This window comes from Morus notabilis, unplaced genomic scaffold (assembly GCF_000414095.1).
Source record: "Morus notabilis unplaced genomic scaffold, ASM41409v2 Scaffold810, whole genome shotgun sequence".
NCBI classification, from domain to species: domain Eukaryota; kingdom Viridiplantae; phylum Streptophyta; class Magnoliopsida; order Rosales; family Moraceae; genus Morus; species Morus notabilis.
This window is the reverse complement of record NW_010358940.1, coordinates 209798-234092: the sequence shown is the minus strand read 5'-3', so window position 1 is coordinate 234092 and position 24295 is coordinate 209798. Positions and strand designations below refer to the sequence as shown.

The window sequence follows — 24295 nt, the reverse complement described above, 5'->3', positions numbered from 1 at the left end:
TTTTTCTTACTAGACAATAGTTAATAATAGAGTTAATTTCAAAGATAGTCTATAAGATTTACATTCAATCTTATTTTAATTTTTGACTTTTTAAACGTTATACAGATGGTTTTTGAGATTTTATTTTATTTCAGTTTTTGTCTTTTCATTAATTAGGCGTTAAAATTTGATAGAATCTGTGTAAATTAGAGTTTAAAATTAGAAACAGCTAAAATTTTAGGTCTATCTTTGAAAATTAATTTTTAATTTTTTGTATTGCTTTAGTCTCTAACCTTTATATATTTTTAATTTTAGTCTATAATTTCAAGAGATTCTGTTAAATATTTAACACCAAATTAACATAATGACCTAAATTGAAACAGATAAAATCTCAGAGTCAAACTGTGTGATGTTTAAAAAGTCAGGAATTAAAGTGGGATTGAGGCTAAACCTCAAGGATCATTTGTAAGATTAAAATGACAGAGCAAAATTAGTTGAAAATATTATACGATTTACCATTATATTTTTCATGTTTTAATAAGATTTATTCTTTATTTTTGAAACCTACACTTACTTTTATCATATTTGTTTTCAAACGTAATGGAAGGCAAAAGGTAAATACCGATTTATTCTTTATCCAATACTTATAGGACAAGTTTGTTTGATTGTACTAGAGCACCACATCATATAATAACAATACAAAATAATATACTTTATTTAATACAATAAAATAAAAGCCACCAAACTTGGCTTATAAGAATAAGATTTATTTTTAGACGAATTATACATTTTTTCTCGAATTATAGGCCTTATCACAAAATGTTCCTGAACTTTAGTTTTAACTTTTTTCCCTTTAAACTCTAGCAATTCTCGCAAATTTTCTCCCTGTTAAATTCTTACTTATGTTATTGTTGTTGGCTTCCATTGATGAACTTCCAAAGTTCTTTATGTCAAGTAAATTAAGAGAAAGTTAGTGTAATAAAAAAAATGACAGCTCCTACTGCGTAATTGTAATTCTGTGTGACCAATAAGAAGGGAAAAAATGACAGCTCCTACTGCGTAATTGTAATTCTGTGTGACCAATAAGGAGCAAACAGAGTAATTATGTACTAAGACACTTATTATTTGTGTAATATGTATTATTTCGGTTAAAAATATTAATATGAGGATTTTTTTGGGGTTAGTTTTTGTATTTTTCATGACATTTTCCTCTAAAAATTTAGTTGAGTGGAAAAGTTTGTAATAGTTGTTGAAGTTCGATGGGGAAAAAGCTAAAAATAATGTTCTAGAAGTATTTTGTGACAGCCTATAGTTAAGAGAGAAAACCTATAACTTGTGTTTTTCTTTTGGTAGGATTGAGACTCGTGCTGATCCGATTTGCCTTGGTTCCAACAATGCATGAAGCGTAGCCTTATAAGGAGTGGTAGCAGAGGTGAACGTTTGGGCCATCCGGCCCGGACACAAATGGAAATTTAATATTTTCATTGTCTGGCCCTGAAATTTATAAGGTATTTTTAAGAAAAATTCATAAAAAGGTGTTGCTTGGTCTAAATAAGATTTCAGACTTCGAAATCTCGGTTTGGCCCGACCTGGAGTTTTGGGCAAACCGAACTGGCCCGATCACTTAAGCAGGTTGGGTTAGACCCGGACCCGTACCAACAATGTAGGGGCTCAGATTGGACCAATTGACCCGGCCCAAACTTTCATATCTATGTGGTAGTGAGAAACATTGATCTTTATTGATTTTGTTCTTTTACAAGATACGTTATTATGTGGTTAATTGGTTACAATATTTAGGAGACGTTTGGTTCATGGATTAGAATCATGTGATTAGAATCATTTTTGATTAACGCGTATTTTTTATGAAAAAAAATACTATAGCGAACCATGAACCATGAACCATGATTCAAATTATGGTTTGAATCCTCTAACCAAACATCCCCTAAGTTATTCATATCAAAAGGCGCCGTTTTTATATGTAAGGTTGAAATGGTATTTTAAGAGAAATTTTATTCACACCCCTAAAAAGATTAAGGCACCCTTTAATTAATAAAATGACTAAAAAGACATTTTAAAATGTATTTCTGATTTCGGTGCACCCTATTTCCAATTTTCCAAGAACTCGCCGAAGAAGAAAGAAACTCCTTTCTTCTCAATTAATTCTTTGGACTCCCATTTTCTCTCTCCTACAACCTCAAACAAACATACCCTTGTTTGTCTTGTTTTTATTCGTTTGTTTGTTTTGTTTTTGGGCAAACACTCCCCTTTCCAGATCTACATTGCTATGTATCCAATTCTTTTTGATGTTTTTCCATTCTGCAAAAATGAATTCGTTGAAGGAATAGTGAGAAAATCCAACAAGAGAAGAGAAGAAACACAAAACAAAATGTAATCTAAGGCGTATATATTATTTTCTCATTTAATTATTTTTTCAATTAAGGTTGGTTTTTGCTACGAATCAATGAAGGTTGGTTTCCATTTGCCCAAAACAATTGCAGCACAACACCGGAAAGCAAGATGCTTCCAACCACAAACTCAGACCTTAAATCCACCTCAAGAGGAAATTGCAGACAAGAGAAAATAAGGAATACGGGAGAAGGAACCAGTCAAGAAAATTAATAATGTAATTTCATATTAAACTGTAAAATTTGTACCATTGGTCCTCTTAACTTTTAAACTCTTATGACTTGGGTATTGAAAATCTTAGAGCTCACTTAGTTCACGGGTATAAGTGATTTTGATTCCGCACTTAAATTTTGTGAAAAAAATCTATTTGTGAGAACTTCTTAAATTTAATTTTTTTAAGAGAAAACGCCGTAATGAATCAAAATATTATGTCAGAAAATAAAACTATTAAAGAATCAAAATTTAGATAATAATTTGTATAAAAAAGGAGATCAAGTTTGCATAATACAAATAGTTCGGAGATTAAGTGCATGTTTGGAATTGTTTTTAAAAACAGTTTTTACGTATTTTGAGAAGTAAAAAATGAAAAAGAAAACGAAACGACATTTGTTTAGTAAATGTTTGAAAACGAAAATGAAAACAAAAACATTGAGAATGATTTTTATGAAGGAATTAGAAAACAGTTATTTTCACTTTTCTTGTTTCATTTTTTGATACTTATCAACAATATTATAATATATTAATTAATAAACATGATTTCACTTTCTTATTATACTCAAAACAATCTCTTAAGAAACTAACCGAATGTAATTTTAAAATCTGTCTCAGAATGATTCTCAAAACAATCTCATTTTTATTTTTTATTAAAATAAAATGATTTTAAAACTAATTTCAAACACACTTAACTGGTACAAAAATGTGACTCAATTCCCTCCCTGCCGACAGAACAAGAAAGGAGAGGGAGCTCATTTAAAGTAATGGTGAAGTATTCGTGAAAGTCCAAATCCAAAATTCAATTCATAGTCATAGATGTGACCTTTGCTTATTTTTAAAAGAAGAAAAAAAAAATAATGGTAATAAAGCAAATGACAATTCCATGACTTTAACGTTTTTTTTTTTTTTAATTTTATTTTCTTCAGTCGTAATTGTTAATATAAACTTTTCGAAATTTTTGTAGAATTAACTCTGTGAAATAAATATTGTCGTTTTGTTTAAGTTGATCTATTATAATAAAAGATAGTTATGATTAGAGGGTTATTATAAAAAATGACCATTATAAAAGGGTAAATTTGCACTTTTCCCATTATTATTAGCATCACTTGACAGTTGATGAGTTGTATTTTAAAAATCGATGTTTTCACTTCATGGTATTGATATTATTTTTGATACTACCCCTTTATCAAAGGAAAATAATATATAATAACTTGATAAAAATATATATGTTAGTTTAAAACCGTGCCTTCACCAGCAATAGGAGTATTGATAATTTGAATTGTAAATCTGTGCTTTGATGCCATGCAGGTGCAAATTTCTCTCAGGTAAATTCTCCCCATATTGCTGAATGTGAGAGTTGGTGAAGGTTTTATTAATTCTTGCGGCTTCCAAAACTGGGATCTTGAAATAGATGCGTTTGTTCTTCGAATAGTTCTTTATAAGGCTCAAGCTAGAGCCCGAGAAACAAATATCAATGATGACATTAAAGTTTCTTTTAGCCTTAGGCAAGCTTGAAGTGATTTTATTGGCTACAATATTTCGCATGACGAGAATGGTGTAGCTCACTTTTTAATTAGCCCATTATGCTTTTTTTAGTTTTGTGCCCAGTTTGGATCGTCCGTTTTAATAAATAGTTTGAGTAGAAATTTAAATTCTCTTAATTAAAACTTTTTATAAGGAAGAATAATACTGTAATAAAAAAATTAAACCGTTTTCAGGCTCGTCTCGTCGTGAGTTTTGTGTTGATAGTGACAGTGTGCGGTGTGATAGTTCTATTTGGGCCGATCTAACTCGGATTGATGGTTGGGTGCCGAATCTTTGAGCTACATTTTCACACGGGCTTTTCATTTAGTGGTCGAGCTCCTCCAAGAATTTGCTCCGCTTGATGGTGGGCTTCTTTGGGTGTGGTGGTTGGGTGGTGGTGGGGTTGTATTCTGGTGACAATGGTGAAGGTGGGTAAGGGTGTTTTGCCATTGCTTGAAGGCCGGTTTTTGGCTTTGCTTTGGGTCTTCCAAAGCCCCACAACGGCTCCTCCGCCGGCTAGTTCCTCATCGGAGGTTCATGATAGAGATGCTCGGAGGTTTCCGCTTGTTTTAGTGCTTGTTTTTGTTTTTGTTGTGTTGGTAATAATGAAGGTGGTGGTTTCAACGCCTCATAGTGTTGGTTATGTCTCTCACGTAATTGAGTTGATCAACGATGGCGTGGGTTGTTTTGCCTGCTTAGAACTTTTTTTAAGCTGTGTAGATGTCCCTTATACGAGGAGTTTTTATCCCGGTTGACTGTGTTATTCTATCGACTATTTATGGTTTCAAACGAGTTTTAATTATGCTCGAGTATGTGCCGAACGAGCCCTTCCCTATTGAATTTCGGTACCAATTTTTGTCCCTGTGCTATGATTATTTTACTGGTGGATCCAATCAAAAGGTCGGGGTGAGTTTCTGTTATATTTGTGACCATCTGTGTCTTATTTAAATAATTTCTTGTGAAATGAAATATTTTCTCTTTATAAAAAAAAACCGTGATTCAAACCCCCAAAATGAACAAACTTGTTTAGTTTGGTTTGACACGTTCCACTATGTATGGGACCATTTGATCCGTCATATATAATCCAAGGGCTAATAATACGTGAAATTTTGATGGGGAAAAGTTGTCCTTGCCTCACTTAAATTTCACTTTATGATTTGTCGGTTTTGGACATTGGCTTTGTCATACAATAATGGAGAAGCTGTGTCCTTGACTCGTATAGTCATAATTTTTAAACCTACCTAATTAATAAGGCATCCAAATCTTTGACTTACCGATTACTACTGAACTAGCTAGGACAAATTATGGAACCGAGTTCACTTTTCTAGCCCCAATTGCGCTACTGATTCACTAAGAGGTTTTTCTAATAGGTGCCAAAAAAAAAAAAAAAAACCTCCGTGTCAGACAACTATCTAATCTACGTATATATATATATTTTTTATATAATGTAAGTTTGATTAAATTTAATAATAAAAAACCGATCTTATTAATAAAGAGATCCTATCGGAAAAAAGACCCATTAAAAGATTAATAAGTTTTATTTACGTAAAATTTCGTGCAAAAATAACAAATGGAAAACGATAATGGAAACGAACATCTTGTGATCAATCTAATGCAACTGGCATACCTACCCTTGACATATGATTAATCTAATATATAACGACGGTTTTCCTCACTACAAGATTAACCTACCTAATTACTTTTATTAAAGAAAATCAAAAGTTTGATGTACATCAAAGTATTCCACTAGGACATGTTATTTAATAATGGCATTCACACTTTTGGTGGAAATTGCAGACAGGTTAATTTAAGCAAAATAGGACAAAGAAATTAATTATACGTACGACTTTCCTGCTTATATAGTCACAGATGGAGCTGAAAAGAAAAAACAATTGTTAGGAATATATATATATATAAACTTTGTATATGGTTCTTCCGACGGACGGTCTCTCCAAAAGATTGAAAAAAAGTCTTATATTTAAGTGTATATTTAGTGATCTATATCTCTATTTATATCTATATTTTATGAAAACGGCAATTAAGTTGTTGATAAACAGGCCATCATAAGTCAGGCTAAAAATTGGAAGTTCACTCATCGAGTTGTTATTCACTCTTTGCTGAATAGTGATATGCTTCCATGTCTCTTTCATGTGTTTTTCTTAGCTTCTGTGTCTCATATAAGAAGCACTTCTAGGCTCAAGTCCATGTACTATTTTTTCTTTTTATTAGAAATATTTCACCTTCTGGGGTTTGCTTAGTAAGATTTTTAACGACTTACAGTTAATTTGTGAACAAATTAGCTGTAGTTTCAATATCTTAGCTTCGGAGCCAGAGATGGAGCCAACATGATTCTATGAACTTCTACCACTTCGCTAAAACTCGCATACAACCTAGTTAGTGATTATAAATAACCAGCATCGGATATATAATTTTGAGATCTTTAGCTTAAAGGTAACACATTCCACTTTTATATAAGTTGTACTTTTCTGGACATTGACAGTACCTAATTCCTACCTCATTTCTTACTAAATCCCCCACTTGAAAAACATTATTAAATAAGAAAATAAAATACACTAATGTTTAAGATAAAAAAAAAAAAAAAACCCTCCAAAAGGCACAGAGCCATAAAACAAAAAGTACTAGGAATATAGAGGAAAAATTTCTCAATCAAATATTAAAGCAAAAACTCTTGGTTAAACCTCTTACAGTGAAACCCTAAAACTAAATCCCAAGAAAAATCCGGTCTTCAGAAAGCTGACAACTCCATACGAGGCCCATTTTTTAATGTAATTTTGGGTTAGATTTGACCCTTTAAAATGTTCCTGACCACTAATTAGATGGAAAAAAAAAATCAAATATCCAAGGAAATACACAACGATATGTCCTTTTTTACTAATGAAGTTGAGGATTAGGACACAATCATCATCATCATCAGCATCAACATCAATCTGTCTACAATTATGCATTTTAGCGTTTTTAGTAAGGTCAAATTTCGTCATTACTCTTGACCGTTCATGTGTCACCCTTAAATGAGCTCAAACTAGTTGAGTTAGACTCCAGGTAGTAGAATCACCTAGATGATTCCACTATAAGAATGTGTAGTTTCCTAATAGCATCTTCAATATGTATTATCAAATTTACACGTTAATTCCAAATTGATGTATCAGGGTCAAATTTTGAAATTTTGATCAAAAAAATTATTCTCTTAAAAGGTATGTTTTTTATTTTTATTTTTATTTATTTTTATTTTTTTAATGCAGGTGTTACAATGAGTATTATAACACTTTCTGTAATACTAGTAATTAATTGCGTCTTTTTAATACAAAAACGTAAATTAACCAAACAGAAAATAATAGTGTAGAAAATAGAAAATACACGATATGATATCATAGTTCAGTGTACACACCTATATTTGCGAGGCCACGCCTACACAGTGAACAATCCACTAATGTCAAAAGATTACAAAACACCGATCGGTCTTACACACTCAATGACTCCCTCATTGACAATGTTTGTCGTGTAGATCTTCTTAGAGGCCTTGTTCAGGGAGCACTATTCGTCTTCAAACTGCTCAGCGAACTCCCTTCGACTGACAGTGCGTTTCCTTCCAAAAGCTTCTAATCCTTCTCCCGAAGGACAATATTCAATTAACACTCAAGGTTCACTCTCACATAGACTTTTTCTAAATATTTCTTCTATAAAAACTATGCCCCCAAAATATCTCCTTTGGTTACCCAATATTTTCTTTCTCAAGGCCACAAAACTTCACGTACACACATGCTACATATATAGCAATAGTTGTAATACCTTTTACACTCCAAATCAATTATGCAGCAAATCCATTTCAAATTCAACCTGGAGCTCCACTTTTCCATATGAGCACATTATCTCCAATAAATATGCAAATTTCTTAACTTGAATATGACAGTAAAATCTTCTTTCAAAATCAACACCAAAAGCCAATCAATCTAATATTCTTTCCTCAAATAACTCTCTTATCAAATATACATTTGTCTCCATGATTACACCAAATCTCCCAAATCATTTATTGACCAAGTTCCTTCTTCAAAACATTCCATATTCGGAACAATTGGCATATCAAAATCGCTACAAAATCTAAATCTACATCAATCATGAACTTGGCCCTATTTTTGAATTTTGTACAACCCATTTCTAAAAAATTACCAACTAACAAAATCCCTAACAATCTCCTCCTTTGTCATTTTTTTTTTGGCAAAACTAACACAAGATCCTAATAAAAATTCAAAAACTAGAAAAATTAGAAAATTATATTATTTTCCCCCTTTTTGACAAAAATAAGTCAAAACAAAAATAATAATAATAAATCTTCTAGAAGCTGTTGTCTCAGAAAGTGTTGTAACACTTGCTGAACTCCCAAATCATTCATTGACCAAGTTCTTTCTTCAAAACATTCCATATTCGGAGCAATTAACATATCAAAATCGCTACAAAATCTAGTTCTACATCAATCATGAACTTGGCCCTGTTTTTGAATTCTGTACAACCCATTTCTAAAAAATTGCCAACTAACAAAATCCCTAACAATCTCCTCCTTTGTCATTTTTTTTTTGGCAAAACTAACACAAGATCCTAATAAAAATTCAAAAACTAGAAAAATTAGAAAATTATATTATTTTCCCCCATTTTGACAAAAATAAGTCGAAACAAAAATAATAATAAAAAGTCTTCTAGAAGCTGTTGTCGCAGAAAGTGTTGTAACACCTGATGAAACACTTGGTGCAACACTTTCTTGCAGATCACCTTCGAATTCATTGATTTATGCAAATTTCTCCCCCTGAATCCTCTACGAGTCTTACTCCCCCTGAATGTAATATTCTCCCATGCATATTGCTTTTATCACTTGTCAAAATCTTGGACCAGCCAACATTACTACACCCACAATCATTAGTGCATGCTTCTAAAGAAGTACAAACCTTATGTACTAATGATTGTGGGTGTAGTAATGTTGGCTGGTCCAAGCTTTTGACAAGTGATAAAATCAATATGCATGGGAGAATATTACATTCAGGGGGAGTAAGACTCGTAGAGGATTCAAGAGAAGATTGAAGAGAGGTTTACCCACACACGTCTAGAAAAATTATTTTGCACATCAATCTTCACGTTAGGTGTCTTCTTTGAGTTTACGGAATTTGGTGGATTAATGAGCATACCTTTCTTCAAAGTAATTAAATACTTGTAGCATCTTGGTCTTACGTGGCCAGGTAAACAACAATAATGACATATGGGGATAAACCTTTTACGTTGAGGGGGTGAGATAATAACCTTCTTACTAAGGGTAGTCGGAGGTTCAGGAGCGGTTGTCTCCTTCACAAACACTGTCTTGGAGGTTGAGCTTTCACTAGTGTAACCAAGTCCATGACGATCACAACTTGCTTGTCCCATAGAGAGAATATGATCCGGTTTGGCGGTGTCAGAATTCATCATCTTCAATGACTTTTGAGTGCACTCCAATTATGGTCTTGTATCATGCAACTTTTTCTCCTTTTCAACAGCCTGAAATTCATAGTTCACAACAGCCCTGCTAAGCACATCATTCTCTTTAACATGCTCATCAACTCGCTCCCGTAGAGACTTATTCATTTCATACACTTTAAACCACTTGTTGAACATGGTTTGGTAAGATTCCTGGATGGCTTCACAAGTCAGGTCTTCACCATCACTACTACTGTCAGAATCTAAATTAACTCCATCTTCTTTGTTATTCATGGAATCTGTTACAGGAAGTGTTGCAACACTGTATGTGACACTGTCGACAGAAACACCCTGATCAGTATAAACATTAAACACAACGAAATTACTCACACGATCATTATCATACTCCTGACTTCCTTCAGATTCTTCATCACTCCAGGTAGCATTAGTGATTTCTTCTTCTTCTTGAGAGTGTTAGCACACTCGGATTGAATATGGCCGTAACCATCATACTCCCGGCATTGAATTTCTCTGTTTCTTGTCTTTGGTTTTGTAATATTCATTGCAACTTTATTCCTCTGAAAATGGTTTGAGTTTCCAATGTTTGGTATGTGGTTCTTCTTATTGAACTTTTTCATCACCTTGTTGAACTTTTTCAACCATCGTGCTATGGACTCGGTCAAGTCCTTTTCGTCATCGGAATTAACTTCTTCAATTTCAGCTTGAAAAGTAATTCCTTTCTCTTTCTTCCCTTTCCCATTGTTGTTTTCATTCAGGTTCATGTCAAAGGTACGCAAAGAGCCCAGCAACTCATCAAGCTTCATTGATTCCACATCCTTTGCCTCTTCTATTGCTATAACCTTGTAAGCGAATCTCGCTGGTAGCGACCTTAAAGCCTTCCTAACAGTTTTACCTCAGAAAATTTTTCATCAAGTGCAAAAGTCTCATTAGCAATATCACATAACCTTGAATTGAAATCAAAAATTATTTCATCTTCACGCATGCGTATGTTTTCAAACCTCGTAGTGATAATTTAAAGCTTTGATAGCCTCACGGCAGCCGTACCCTCATGTGCCGTTTGTAAAATCTCCCAAGCATCCTTGATGAATTTGCATGTTGAAATGAGCTTAAATTGATTGGCATCAACTCTATTGAAAATGACATTCAACACTATTGAATTATTATTAGCTAATTGACTTCTTCATTAGACCATTTTTTTTCGGGTTTCATGACTTCTTCTCCAGCCTCATTTTTGGTAAGGGGTGCATCCAACAAGTCAAGATAGCATGCCACACCTTCTCATCAATTGCTTTTATGAATGCCTTCATATGAGCTTACCAATAGGAATAAGTGGAACCATCAAGAGAGGAGGACGTGAGACTGAACCACCTTTTTTCAAAAAATCCATTCCTACCGCAACAAACTAACTCCCCAAATCTCACCAAGCAAAGTGTTAGTGAACCATCTTTGATACCAATTAAAAGGCCTGTGTTGTTACGTAGGCGTTACAACGAGTGGTATAACACTTTCTGTAACACTAGTGATTAAATACGTCTTTTTAATGCAGAAATGTAAATTAGCCAAGCAGGAAATAATAGTGTAGAAAATAGAAAACACACGATATGGTATCACAGTTCGGTACGCACACCTACATTTGTGGGGCCACGCCCATACATTGAACAATCCACTAATGTCAAAAGATTACGAAACACTAATCGGTCTTACACACTCAATGACTCCCTCATTGATGATGTCGCCGGCGTGTAGATCTTCTTAGAGGTCTTGTTCAGCAAGCACCACTTGTCTTTGAACTCCTCAGTGAAGTCCCTTCGACTGCACTTCGACTGACTGTGCACTTCCTCCCGAAAGCTTCTAATCCTTCTCCCGAAGGATGATCTTCAATTAACACTCAAAGTTCACTCTCACATAGACTTTTTCTGAATATTTCTCTATAAAAACCATGCCCCAAAAATATCTCCTTTGGTTACCCAATATTTTCTTTCTCAAGGCCACAAAACTTCACGTACACACATGCTACATATATAGCAATAGTTCGAATACCTTTTACACTCCAAATCTATTATGCAGCAAATCCATTTCAAATTCAACGTTGATCTCCACTTTTCCATATGAGCACATTATCTCCCACAAATATGTTAAATCTCTTATTACTTGAATATGACAGTAAAATTTTCTTTCAAAATCAACTCCATTAGTCAATCAATCTAATATTATTTCCTCAAATAACTCACTTATCAAATATACATTTGTCTCCACACTACTACAATTTGGCCTATTTGTGACGATATTTGTCGGCACAAATAACTGAATATTTGTAGTGACATGTCGTCGCAAATAATTTCAAAAAACTGAAAAAATAATGTCGTCACAAAAATGTCACATGTTTCCGCAAATAATGGCTGGCGCCAAATCTCTTATGGCGTGAACTTTTGGCACCAAAGAAACACTTTTTGCGACGACATGTCGTCGCAAGTAGTCCATTATTTATGACGTAAATAGTCCTGGACAAATAAAATTTAATTTATTTTTTTTCCCGAGCAAAAAGGAAGATTTTGACGGGTGGCAAATTTTTTTTGCGACGACATTAATGAGTGTCGTCGCAAAAAGTGATTTGTAATCCCTCAGTAAAATAAAAGGCGGACAAATTAGGCGGGTCCCCAAAAATTATTTGAGACGACATTATAAGTGTCATCGCAAATAATAATTTCAGAACATTCCTTCTAAACCCTAAATAATTTAGTTATATTTACGACAACATGTGTCGTCGCAAATAATTTTAAGTTATATTTGTGATGACGTGTCGTCACAAAAACGTCTGTTATATGCCCATGAGCAGAGCCTCATCCTCCACTTTCTCCGATCAGTTTCTCTCTCTCTCTCTCACTCGGCCTCTCACCAATTTTTTACGGTTTTCTCACCCCAAACTCTCAAAATCTCTTTGTATTCTCTTCAAAATCAACAATATTGTATGTTTTATTTGTTTTTTCATCCAAAAAATCCCAAAATTTAAAACTCCGCCGCCCCTGCCGAAATTCACCGCCGCCGCCCTTTGTTCCTGTTAATCTTGCCGTTTTCAGCCCTCGTTTTAGTGGGTTTGAATTTTGTAAGTTTTTTTGGTCTGAATTATTGTATTTGTTAGTTTAAAATTTATGAGTTTTTTGTTATTTGAATTGTATATAATTATAGATTATAAATCTTAAAATTTGATTTATAGATTTTAGAATTTTAGAATTAGTACATAATTTGAAATTTGGATTATAGATTAAATTTTAGATTATGAATTTTGAGGTTGTTGAAATTTGATATTTAGATTGTTGAAATTTTAAGATTATAATTTGATTTAGGTTGAGATTAAAAGTTTTAATAATTGTTCAGGGTGGTACATCTTGCAGTTATGGTGTGCCGAAATCTTTTAAAAAATGTTTTTTGTAGGTTTAAATTTTTGGATAATAAGAAAAATATGTCGTTATAATGCTGAAATTTATTAAAATCTATTAATTTTAAGAATTTAATTAATAAGAATTAGTTATATTAATAAAAAGAAAATTAAAAATTAATTATAAACATTATGAGTGCAACATTTAAAAAATAACTTGTTCATAAAATTTGATAAAACTTATAAAATTGAAGCATGAAATGTTAAACTTTCTTTATAAACGTTATTATATAGTCACAAGAAAACATGAAGTATGATTACTTGTGTTATTGTTTTTATAGTCAAGATGCCAATTGACAAGAGTTGGATACATCTGAAAAATTTGTTGTCTGATCAGTATTGGGAAGGGTTGTTTACGTTTATCAATATTGCCAAAGATTATGTTGATAAAAGTGGTTGTACAAGTTGTCTATGTCGGAGGTGTTTAAACCATAAGTGTTATCCAGTAAGTTAGAGCACACATACACCAATATGGTTTGAATCCTTTATATACGACGTGGTATTACCATGGTGAAGACGATGTTACGACCAATCCAATAAATGAATCAGTTGACGAGATGGTTGTAGTTATACATGATGTTGTTAGAAATAACTCTGATCATGATATGCCGGAGGAAGTAGAAGCTGAAGTGTTAGGTGATGCGCAGCACGATGAATTTAAAGAGTTGTTATCTGAGCTCGAATCGACATTATATCCAGGGTGTACTAAGTATTCCTCATTGAATTTTTTGGTGAAACTCATGCATTTAAAGGTGTTGCACAAATGGTCCAATGAGTGTATGACCTCTGTTTTGAAGTTGTTGAAAGATGCATTTCCTGAAGGAATTAAACTTCTAGATTTGTATTACGAGGCGAAGATGAAATTGGGTAAACTCGGTTTGGGCTAAAAAACAATACATGTCTGTAAGTATGATTGTGCGTTATTCTGGAAGGAGAATGCTGATCTATAGGTTTGTCTAGTATGTAACACCAGTCGTTGGAAGAGTAAAAAAAACAAAAGGTAAAAAAGTACCTCATAAAGTATTACGATATTTCCTTTGAAGGATCAATTGAGGCGTTTGTATAGCTCGCGTCACACAGTAAAGGAAATGACGTGGCACATGCGGGGGCGTTTGAAGGATCCAAAATATGGGGATTCAGAAAGAGTTGCATTTGTACAAAGATGGTGATCAATGGATGAAACCACCTGCAGCTTACACGTTAACCAAAACTGATAAGCAGAGGTTCTATGAATTTTTAAAGTCTATTCGATTTTCCGATGGATTTTTCTCAAATTTTAAAAAAATATAATTGATGGGAACACAAAGATCAGTGGTTTAAAATCACACGACTGTCATGTTATAATACAATGATTATTACCGATTGGGATTCGCCCGTTCATGAAAAAAGAAATTGTTAATGCAATAACAAAACTGAGTAATTTCTTTCAGTTGATATGTTTCAGAACATTAAGAATTTTAGATTTAGAGAAAGCCCAAGAAGATATAATTCTTATCCTATGCAAGTTAGAAACAATATTCCCGCCAGCTTTCTTCGACATAATGGTTCACTTGTTGATGCATCTACCAGAAGAAGCCATTCGTAGAGGACCTGTTCATTTAAGGTGGATGTATCCATTTGAACGCTTTCTTGGAACGTTGAAGAAATATGTTCACAATCATGACTCGTCCGGAGGGATCAATTGCTGAGTGTTGTCGGCTTGAATACAAGAGATATATGTGACCCACATTACAACGCAAGGAAGGACGTACCTGAGAAGCACAAAAGGAGGATTCAAAATCGCATGCTAGTATCTATTTGAAACAAAATTTGTTCTAAACATTTTTAATTGTGGATACAATAAATAAGATTCATTTGTTGATTTTTTAATGTATTTTAAGATTGGTTTAACCTCGACTACGACTGTGACAACGACATCATTAGAGATGTTGTCGACCGTGAAGCCAGTAAATGTTACAAGGATTGGAAGACTACCTTGCACAGACACTTCCAGAAAATGAGAGGGGCAGAAAATGAGGATTTTGTCAGGCAAAATCCTCCTAAAAACATGAGGAACAAAGAGCAATGGGAACCTTACTGTGATCGTTTTATGTTCCCTACTTTTTAGGTTCAATTTCATTATATTTTCCTACTTTTTATTAATTAATTAATTTAATTATTAAGTATGTTACTAATTCATCTATGATTATTGCTAGAAAAAATATGCTACAAATCAACAAAACCGTGGTAGTCAGAAGTGGACTAGCTTCCATGGTAGAAAGTCATACTCTCAGCATCGTTTCGATAAGGTAATACTAATTTGCATACTTGTTAAGTTTTTGTCACTTTAGCTTAATAATTATTCTAACACGTTCAACTTGATTAGGCAAATCTCGAGACCTAGGAGCCAAGATCATTAATTGACAATTGGGGTGACATGCACTGTCATGGGCAGAATTTTATCAATCCGGATGCGGAACATGCATTTGTAAGTAAAATTTAAACTTATTTCTTTTTTCATATTTAACATAACATATTATACTATTTTTATTCATTTTTACTTCATTTACCTTTGCAGGCCCATATGGAGGTGGAAAGAACCACGTAGATGACACAGTCTGCTGGGGAAGTTTTATCCACGACGATCAATGAGGAGGGGATTATATTCCAAGTCTTAGGAAAGCGCAGAGGACACACTAAGGGTGTGGGACTGACACTGCCACGGAGAAATCGTTCAAGCGCTTCCACCTCATCATTTGCTTCATAATTGGACGGGTCGTCTTCGGTTAATTTGCCCCAGCATGTCCAAAACTGGCTTAACAACCTTTACATCGAGCAACGTAACATGTTCGACAACCAGCATATCATGATGGAAGTCATGCGCTCGATGAATTTCAACATCAACTTCTTGCCAGTTAACTGCCCCCAACCGTTGGTTCCTCCGCCGCCTGAGCGAAACGAAGAAGATGGGGATGAGGATGATGATGCTGCTAATTTAGGAGGTTAAAATATCTGTTTTTATTTTTTTTATGATCAATACTTTTTAGTATTTCTTAATCAATTTACTTTTTAAGACTTATTTTTGTTATTGTGTTGACTATTTTATATCAATTATATTATATTATTTTATTATAAATTTTCTTCTCATTTTTATCTTTATTAATTAATATTAATAAGAAATTACCAAAAAAAAACTATTTGCAACGACATTTCTAAGGTGTCGTCGCAAATAGATTAAATTACTAGCGATGACAGCATAGTCGCAAAAGGTTTTAAACACTTTTGTGACGACACTTCATTGTTGCAAATACTCTATGACACGTCATCAACAACGACATATTCGACGGAACATTCGTGACGACTTATTCGCAACGACTGTCATCGCTACTATATTTGCGACGACAGCTCAAAAAATTATCGTCGCAAATATATCATTTGCGCCAAATTTTGCGGCGACTAATTTGCGACGACTTGTCGTCAAAAATTCAGTATTTGTGACGACATATAACCTATTTTGTTGTAGTGCCATGAGTGCACCAAATCTCCCAAATCATTCATTGACCAAGTATGTTTTTCTTCTTTAAAACATTCCGTATTCAGACAATTATCATATCAAAATCGCCACAAAATCTGCTTCTACATCAATCATAAACTTGACTCTGTTTTTGAAATTTGTACTACCCATTTCCAAAAAATTGCCAACTAACAAAATGCCTAATAATTCTCTAATACAATGCTATTCTTAGTGTTGAATTTGGAGTATTCTATGCTTCGTGCCAATTTAGAATTAGCTCTAAATACAAAATATGATAAATCTTAATATTTGGTTGCAATTGGTTGATGTATTGAGTTTTTCATTTAATAACTTAGAGATGATCTAACATAGAATTAGAGGAGTCAACAATAAGATGACTCCAATGAGTTCAATTGTTTATCCACCACAAAGGGAGGGGATCTACTTGCTCTATGTCGACTACTTTGCGGATCTATAGAAGATTCTAGAAGATCTTCTCCACCTAGATATCAAGGGAATGAATCAAGTCATATACTTAGCCACGTTCAATATAGGAAAGTATCTCAATACTCAAATGGTAAGCCTCATATGAATTAGAAGATTGAACTTAATTAGCTCAGCCAAACTGATCATAGAAGGCCGGGCAATCATTCATCTTTTTGCCTACTTTTTACTCTCCTCATTTAATTGCTTTCCGTCTTATAAATTGTTTACTGATTTGAGCGTTGGAGTTCTAACGTTTTAATTCAAGTTTCCCCTGAAGAAGTATAATAAGGTGACAGAAGCCTGCTCAAGCGATGTCGGATTGGTCATTGATTCTAAGTATAAATTCAATCCTATGGTAAATCTTTTTTCTCATCTATCCAATTGAGCTGGATTTGGTGTATCTTAAGGGTTATCTCATGTCTGTTGATTATTACATGCATATTTGAATAAAATAAAATAAAAAATTTTGAATTAGGTATTACTCAAGGTTGACTTGAAAAGGAAATATTTATTAATTCTACTTCTATTTCTTATCATGAAGAAAAAAAAAAAATTGTCGATATTTAGACAGTGATGTTTCTAGCACTGTAGACAAAACAAGAAATCAACCTACAATAAATTCTTCATCTACCGGCAGGCACATGGCATGATGTTCATGAATATTTTCGTTTTTCAAAAGTTTCGGCTCGTACGTCTTGTTCTACTTCTTGATTTGGATGAAAGTTGGACCCAAATGATACAATTATAAAAATTCTATATAATATAATAATAATATGTGTACACACAGATTCACACACGAAAATTTAACACTTCACTTTCATAGTCAAGATCTTGTTGTACGTGATTGTCATATGTACGTGGCTATTGTTATCGCAAGAAATCCTTCAGCATTAAATCTTAGATCTCAGATCATGGTTGATCGAGCAGATTTACTAAAAAATATTTTGTGAATTTCGGGGGGTTAAGTAATTGATAGATGACATCTATATGAATGAACTTTGTGTTGAAAACATTTGTTGGGGCAGATTTAGGCATCATTCCGGCCAGAATAAAATAATTTCTCTCGTATATGTTTGTCAAGCCTCCAAGGTTATATTAATATAAAAGCATCTCTAATCATTTAGTGTTAAAATAACACTATTCACTACAACACAAGACACAATAACCTCAATCAAACCACGTCGGTTAGCGCCTTTGACTGAAGTTAAAAGGTATTTCCTCACTCTTTTATCAACCGACGTATAAGTGGTAAAAGAATACCTTCTTACGTCGGTTATTCTGCAACAAATGACACCACGTACACAAAATACCGGGAGTACTACTCCCCCTGTTTCGACTTTGATAAGCCTTGTGTGTTTGTTCACGGTAAAAAAAAAAAAAAAATGATGAATCTCAAATGGGTCTTTGAGAGGAAGAAATAAATTTTTGTACTGGCTCAATTTTGTGCTGGCTTACAAAAAAAAAGGGAGATTTAAAAAAAAAAAAAGAAATGCACGTTTTAATGGAACGTGGTGTAAAAACGTGGAGTAAAACGTGGTGCAGAATGTGATGTAAAATGTAACGTGGTGTAAAAACGTGGAGTAAAACGTGGTGCATAATGTGGTGTAAAATGTGGTGCAGAACGTGGTGGTATAAAATGTGGTGCAGAATGTGGTGTTCGTTCTCTTATATTAAGGAAGCGAGTGAGTGCAGAGGAGGACGGGGGAAGAAATTTTTTTGGCCTGGAGACTTTGTGCAGGTGTGTGCAGTGAAGAGGTGAGAGAAAGTAAAAAAAAAAAAGAGTAAAAACCGTGTGTGCAGAAGAAAAGTGAAAGAAAGAAAGAATATATATATAGAAAAAAAAAAAAAGGTGCAGATACGACACATTTAAATCAAGTCTTATATACATTTTAAAATGTGAGATTGTGATTTATTATTTGGTACTCTCCATGAAGATAAATCTTATATACGCCTTATGGCGTGAGATTTCTAATACCCTTAATAAATTCTTAATGCACTCATGGTATGTGGTCTCTTGTTTTTATCACAATCCTATGATTATCACTAAGACTTGGATTTCTTTTAAGAGATCTATATAAGTCAAATGTGATTTAAAAAAAAATCAAGGATTAAAGGTTTCTCAAATTATTGAGTACGATTATTTTGAGTACAATTCGAGTAAAAAACTCATAAGAATTACACTTTAAAAATCGGCATATGAAAAATTATGTGCATATGATTTATATGAAAATATTCATATAGATCGCATTGTACCCGCCAAAAAACAATCAAAGAAGAAAAATTAAAAAAAAAAAAAAAGAGTGCAAGCAACCGCCACCATCTCTTTCTCAATACCTTCACAAATACACACACACACACCAAAGAGTTCACGTTAGACTTGCTGTGGCTTCCTATGCGAAGATGGCTTGCTGTGACGCAGGAAGAAAATGGCTTGCTATGCGAAAATGGCTTGCTGTGACGCAGGGGAAAAATGGCTTGCTGTGGCGCTTGACGTTATATATATACGTAAAAAAAGAAAAAAGGGAAACGTGTAGAAAGGATGAGGATGAGGGAAATCTAAGTTCCTTTTGAAATCAAATTGTTAGTTAAAAATAGGATATACATCATACAATTGAATCAATCAGTTTAGATATGATGAAATTCAAAATTAAAAAAAAAAAGAAATAAAGGATAAATTTTAAAAGAATTTCGGAATATTAAACGCCCAAAAATTTAAAGTGCACAAATTGAGCCCTTTTGTGGTCCTTAAGCTCAAAAAGATGAGCACATATGCTATATTTGATAAGCCTTGTGTGTTCTAGTGATTTTCAGTGTTAAATTTGGCATATATGCTATATTTGGTATGAGATTTGACACCAAATATAGCATCCACCAAACTTTAGCTTGATTTTTATTGCTTGATATATTCCTTTTTTAATTTAATCATTACAACATTGTCATTTTTAAAATATTTTAAACTAAAAAATTTACTTCTCAGAAAAAAAAAACAACTTTTATAAGCTACAGATTAAGCTAGTAATTATGACAAAAGTAGATATAAAATTCAAAATAGTATATGATATAATAATATATCAAATATATAAATTTCACACTTTTTATTTATACCAAATATAACATTAGTATTGACATTTACATTGAATATGTATAAGCAATAATTATGAGTTAACATAATGAAATTGATTTGAAACATGTAAATCATATATAGGATGTGATTCAAGTCGTTCTACGAATTATAATATTGCTTCACAAACAAAGCACTATCTTTTCAAGTACTTCCATATAGAAGTAAAACGTCTTGTAAGAGATAAAACCCTAACAAATAGCACATAGAATTTGTTCCCCAACAAGTAGCATTGAGAATTTGTTCTAACATAATACCACTAACAACATTACCATACTGCTAATTAAGTTCGACTCCATGTAAAAAACACAAATTATAATACGATTGTGGTCCTCATAATTTGCGTCGCTAGATATAGCTAGGGTGGCCAAGTGGCCTACGGCATCTTCCATAAGCAGCTGTTCATATCAATTTCATAAATATATATTTTATTTTTGCTATATGTGAAGCCCTTGTCGTTTTATAATATCTTGATTGTCATATTGCTGACACCAGAGACACTCAAATTTAGGAGTAACATAAGAAAATTATGAAAATAAAAAAGAGAAAGCGACAGAAAATAATACTGATCTAGCTAGATTTTTTTTTTTCTTCCACACCACTTATATCTACTTTTCATGAAAAATTATAATAACGTAGAAATAAATGTCCTTATGAGACAAGACCAAGCGATTATTGTGCTCAACACACACACACACGCATATATCTTCAGCAGAGTGCAGCATTTAGTCCGCAAGAAGGGATAAAAATGTGACGATCCTTACTTTTAGTCATCATTATTACGTTCATACTTAGTTCATTTTTTAATTTCTACTACTTTTTAACTATAAACTCCTAAAATTTAGGTTAACTTTTTTTTCCCTTCAAAAGTAGAATAAACAGTAATATGCTTTGTCGAAATAAAACTTAATATCAAAAATACTTTCCTGAAAACATTTTTAACTTTTTAACATTGAATAATTTGTAGATAAAGTTTCTCTTAAGACTTTAAAATCTGTTCCTAGGCGTGGACAAACATTCGACTTACCATTTGCATACCACTATTGTTCTCATGCCATTAACCTGATAGCATTTTGGATACATTAACATACCTTGCGACTTGAGATTGCCATGCATAGCCGCGTTGTCTCGTACATTTTACTTTAATTACATAGCTTGTTTACATTCGTAAACATAATTTACTTTATACACATAAAGCTTAGCAGCGTTTTCAAAACACGTAATGCATCCATTACGTACTTGCTCACATCTCACTGCTACATTCTTTTATGCACGCCCAGCATACAGTTTTCAGGGAGCCGGTACCTTACCTGAGCTTCCCGCAACACAAACAAACGGGATGAGCTTTCGCTCAGCAAGTAACAACTGTTCACAATAAATACCAACAGTAATGCATACTCATATATGCACTCATATCATACATCCTATCACATTTCCTAACATTTAAAGTGTTCATCGTATTATGCTTTATTTTCTTTCATATTATACTTTCTTTTCTTTCATTTCGTACTTCTTGACATCTTTCATTTTTGGTGTCGTTCATTTTTCATAATTTTTACTTCTTATGGGCCCCAATCTTGTTGTACCGTTGGGCGCATCACCAGTGAGCAGTGAGGTAGCGATCCAAAACCAACTCACTCACGGTTTCGATTCATTCATAATTATAATAACATATCCTTGCGAAGGCCAGTACAAACAGTTTGGCCGGTACAAACAGTTTTATTAACTTCTTATCATTTGTCATCTTTACTTATTCATCATCTTACTGTCACCATTTCACATTATACCAGTAATTTTAATCTTTTCATTTTACTGTCATTTTTTTTATCATGACAGTAATTTTAACCATTCATTCTTAAGAATTATCTTATTTCGGTTTAGTTTAATTCCTATTCAGTGCGCGTTTTACCTGCGGTTTTCGGACAATTGGTCAACTTGGTCAACTTTACTCAACCTTAACTAACTTTTCAAGAGTGACCTATTGGTCGAGTCTTGGTCAAAAAATTTTGACTCGGTCAACCCTAATCGGTCGAAAATCCTAATTTTCTCGATTCGGCCTTTTGAACTCCTTTTTCGTCCGTTCTTCGTTTTGATTGTTTCTAAAACTCTAGAATTGATGCTTTTCAATTCTTTTTCATCCCTTAAACTTAATATTCATGTGTTTATGTTCTTGTGGGATTATCAGAACATTCCGAGCCTTTTTCTTGCCTAGAGTCTGAAATTCAGTAACTGCATCATAGTTTAAAAATTTCTAACTTTTAGCTTATACTTTGGTATTCAATAGTAATATTAACAAATACTTATTATAAATGTATTTATATTTATAATACAGAGAATTCCATAAAATTTCATCTTACACACTAATTTTTTTGACAAATTGTCCGGTCATGACAAAAAAAAAAAAAAAAAAGGAACAAAGAAAAGGAGAACATGTAAATTATAACTTATATTGTACTTGATATAAGAAATATATATAGGTGGTGCATTACGTACATCAAGTAATTAAAGAATAAGGTTTATGTACGATATTTGACAAATCTAATGTGCCAAGAAATACCAACCACGTGATTTGTTGCATGTGAGAGCGGCCCTAGTGATAATTTTGCATGTTTAATATATATGGCCGGTTCTTTTTCTATTTTGTCTTTAACCTAGAATATAATTGCTGTGAGAGTTACATCTAGAAACAGTAAAATATATAACACGCTGATAATTGTGGGTGTAATAACTTTAATTACAAGTTGAATGTGGCGAACAGGTAGTGGTTGAAACCATTTAATGTTGAAATTAAAAAGTAAGTGCTTTCAGTACTATAAATACGGCAGTTCTGTTAAGGTTCTCATCATCGACGAGCTATCTAGCTCTCTACATTGTATACTTCTAAAAAAAAAATCTCGGAAATGGCTTCTGGGGCTTGGAGAATCGTTTTGTTATCTCTTTTTTTCTTTAATGTTTTTGTGGTGAGTGTTGTTGCGAGGGATATTGCAGTTACTTCGAAGGAAGATGAGGAGGAGAAGACGTTAGACCATGGGAAGGGAGATGGCTTTGGTGTTGGACTCGGTGGCGGTGGCGGTGGCGGCTTCGGAGGCGGCGGAGGGTTTGGTGGTGGTGCTGGTGGCGGCTTTGGCAAGGGTGGTGGAGGAGGCGGTGGTTTCGGAAAGGGTGGTGGAGGAGGTGGTGGTTTCGGCAAGGGTGGTGGAGGAGGCGGTGGTTACGGCAAGGGTGGTGGAGGAGGCGGCGGTTTCGGAAAGGGTGGAGGAGGAGGTGGAGGCTGTTGCAAGGGTGGAGGTGGCGGCGGCGTTTATGGAAAGGGTGGAGGAGGCGGCGGTGGCTTTGGAAAGGGTGGGGGAGGCGGCGGCGGCTTTGGCAAGGGTGGTGGAGGCGGTGGCGGTTTTGGCAAGGGTGGAGGCTTTGGAAAGGGTGGTGGTTATGGAGGAGGACATGGGAAAGGTGGTGGATATGGTGGTGGTGGCTTTGGAGGAGGAGGACATGGGAAAGGTGGTGGATTTGGAGGTGGCGGTGGCTTTGGAGGGGGACACGGAAAGGGCGGTGGATTTGGCGGAGGTGGTAAGGGTGGTGGCTACGGTGGCGGTGGTGGATATGGAGGCGGTGGCTTTGGTGGCGGTGGTGGCTATGGTGGCGGCGGAGGTGGTGGCATTGGACACCCCTAAATTAAGCTCACGATGTATGTATAGTTAGTGATCATGAGATGGAAGCAAAAATAATAAGTTCACAAATTTGATAGTATTTTAAGCGCATGCATACCTAATATGATAGAGGTTTGGCGCAACTAGTAATAATCTCCGTCATGTCTTCTGCTGCGTATTCTCTTCTATGAAATTAAGTTCATGTATTCTTCAATATAAATGATAGAAAAGAGTAGAGTGGCAATTATGTACAAGTGCGTATCTGCTTTCCTTAATAAAATCTGTCTACTTTTTGAGTTATACATATTAACTACTTTTTCTTACTTTTTCAGAGTCTTTAGACTGCTCACTCTTTTTTTTTTTTTTTTTTTTTTTTTTTTTTTTTTTTTTTAAATCGATAGTTAAATTTCCTTGAGTAGACCAGAACTAGTTTTTTATATATGGTATGACAAACTTAATTACTCCTCTTAATCTTAATTTAAAAAAAAACAAAATTTTCATGGGTTGAACTAAGG

At 33.9% G+C, this 24295-nt stretch overlaps 1 protein-coding gene across 1 annotated transcript; it reads left to right on the top strand.

Moving 5' to 3' along the window:
* The first annotated feature begins 22974 nt into the window (after window positions 1–22974).
* On the top strand, window positions 22975–24082 carry LOC112090716 (glycine-rich cell wall structural protein-like). The gene has a single exon (XM_024162714.1). The coding sequence runs from the start codon at window positions 23034–23036 to the stop codon at window positions 23802–23804; it is 771 nt and encodes a 256-aa protein (XP_024018482.1). The 5' UTR covers window positions 22975–23033; the 3' UTR covers window positions 23805–24082.
* The last annotated feature ends 213 nt before the right edge of the window (window positions 24083–24295 follow it).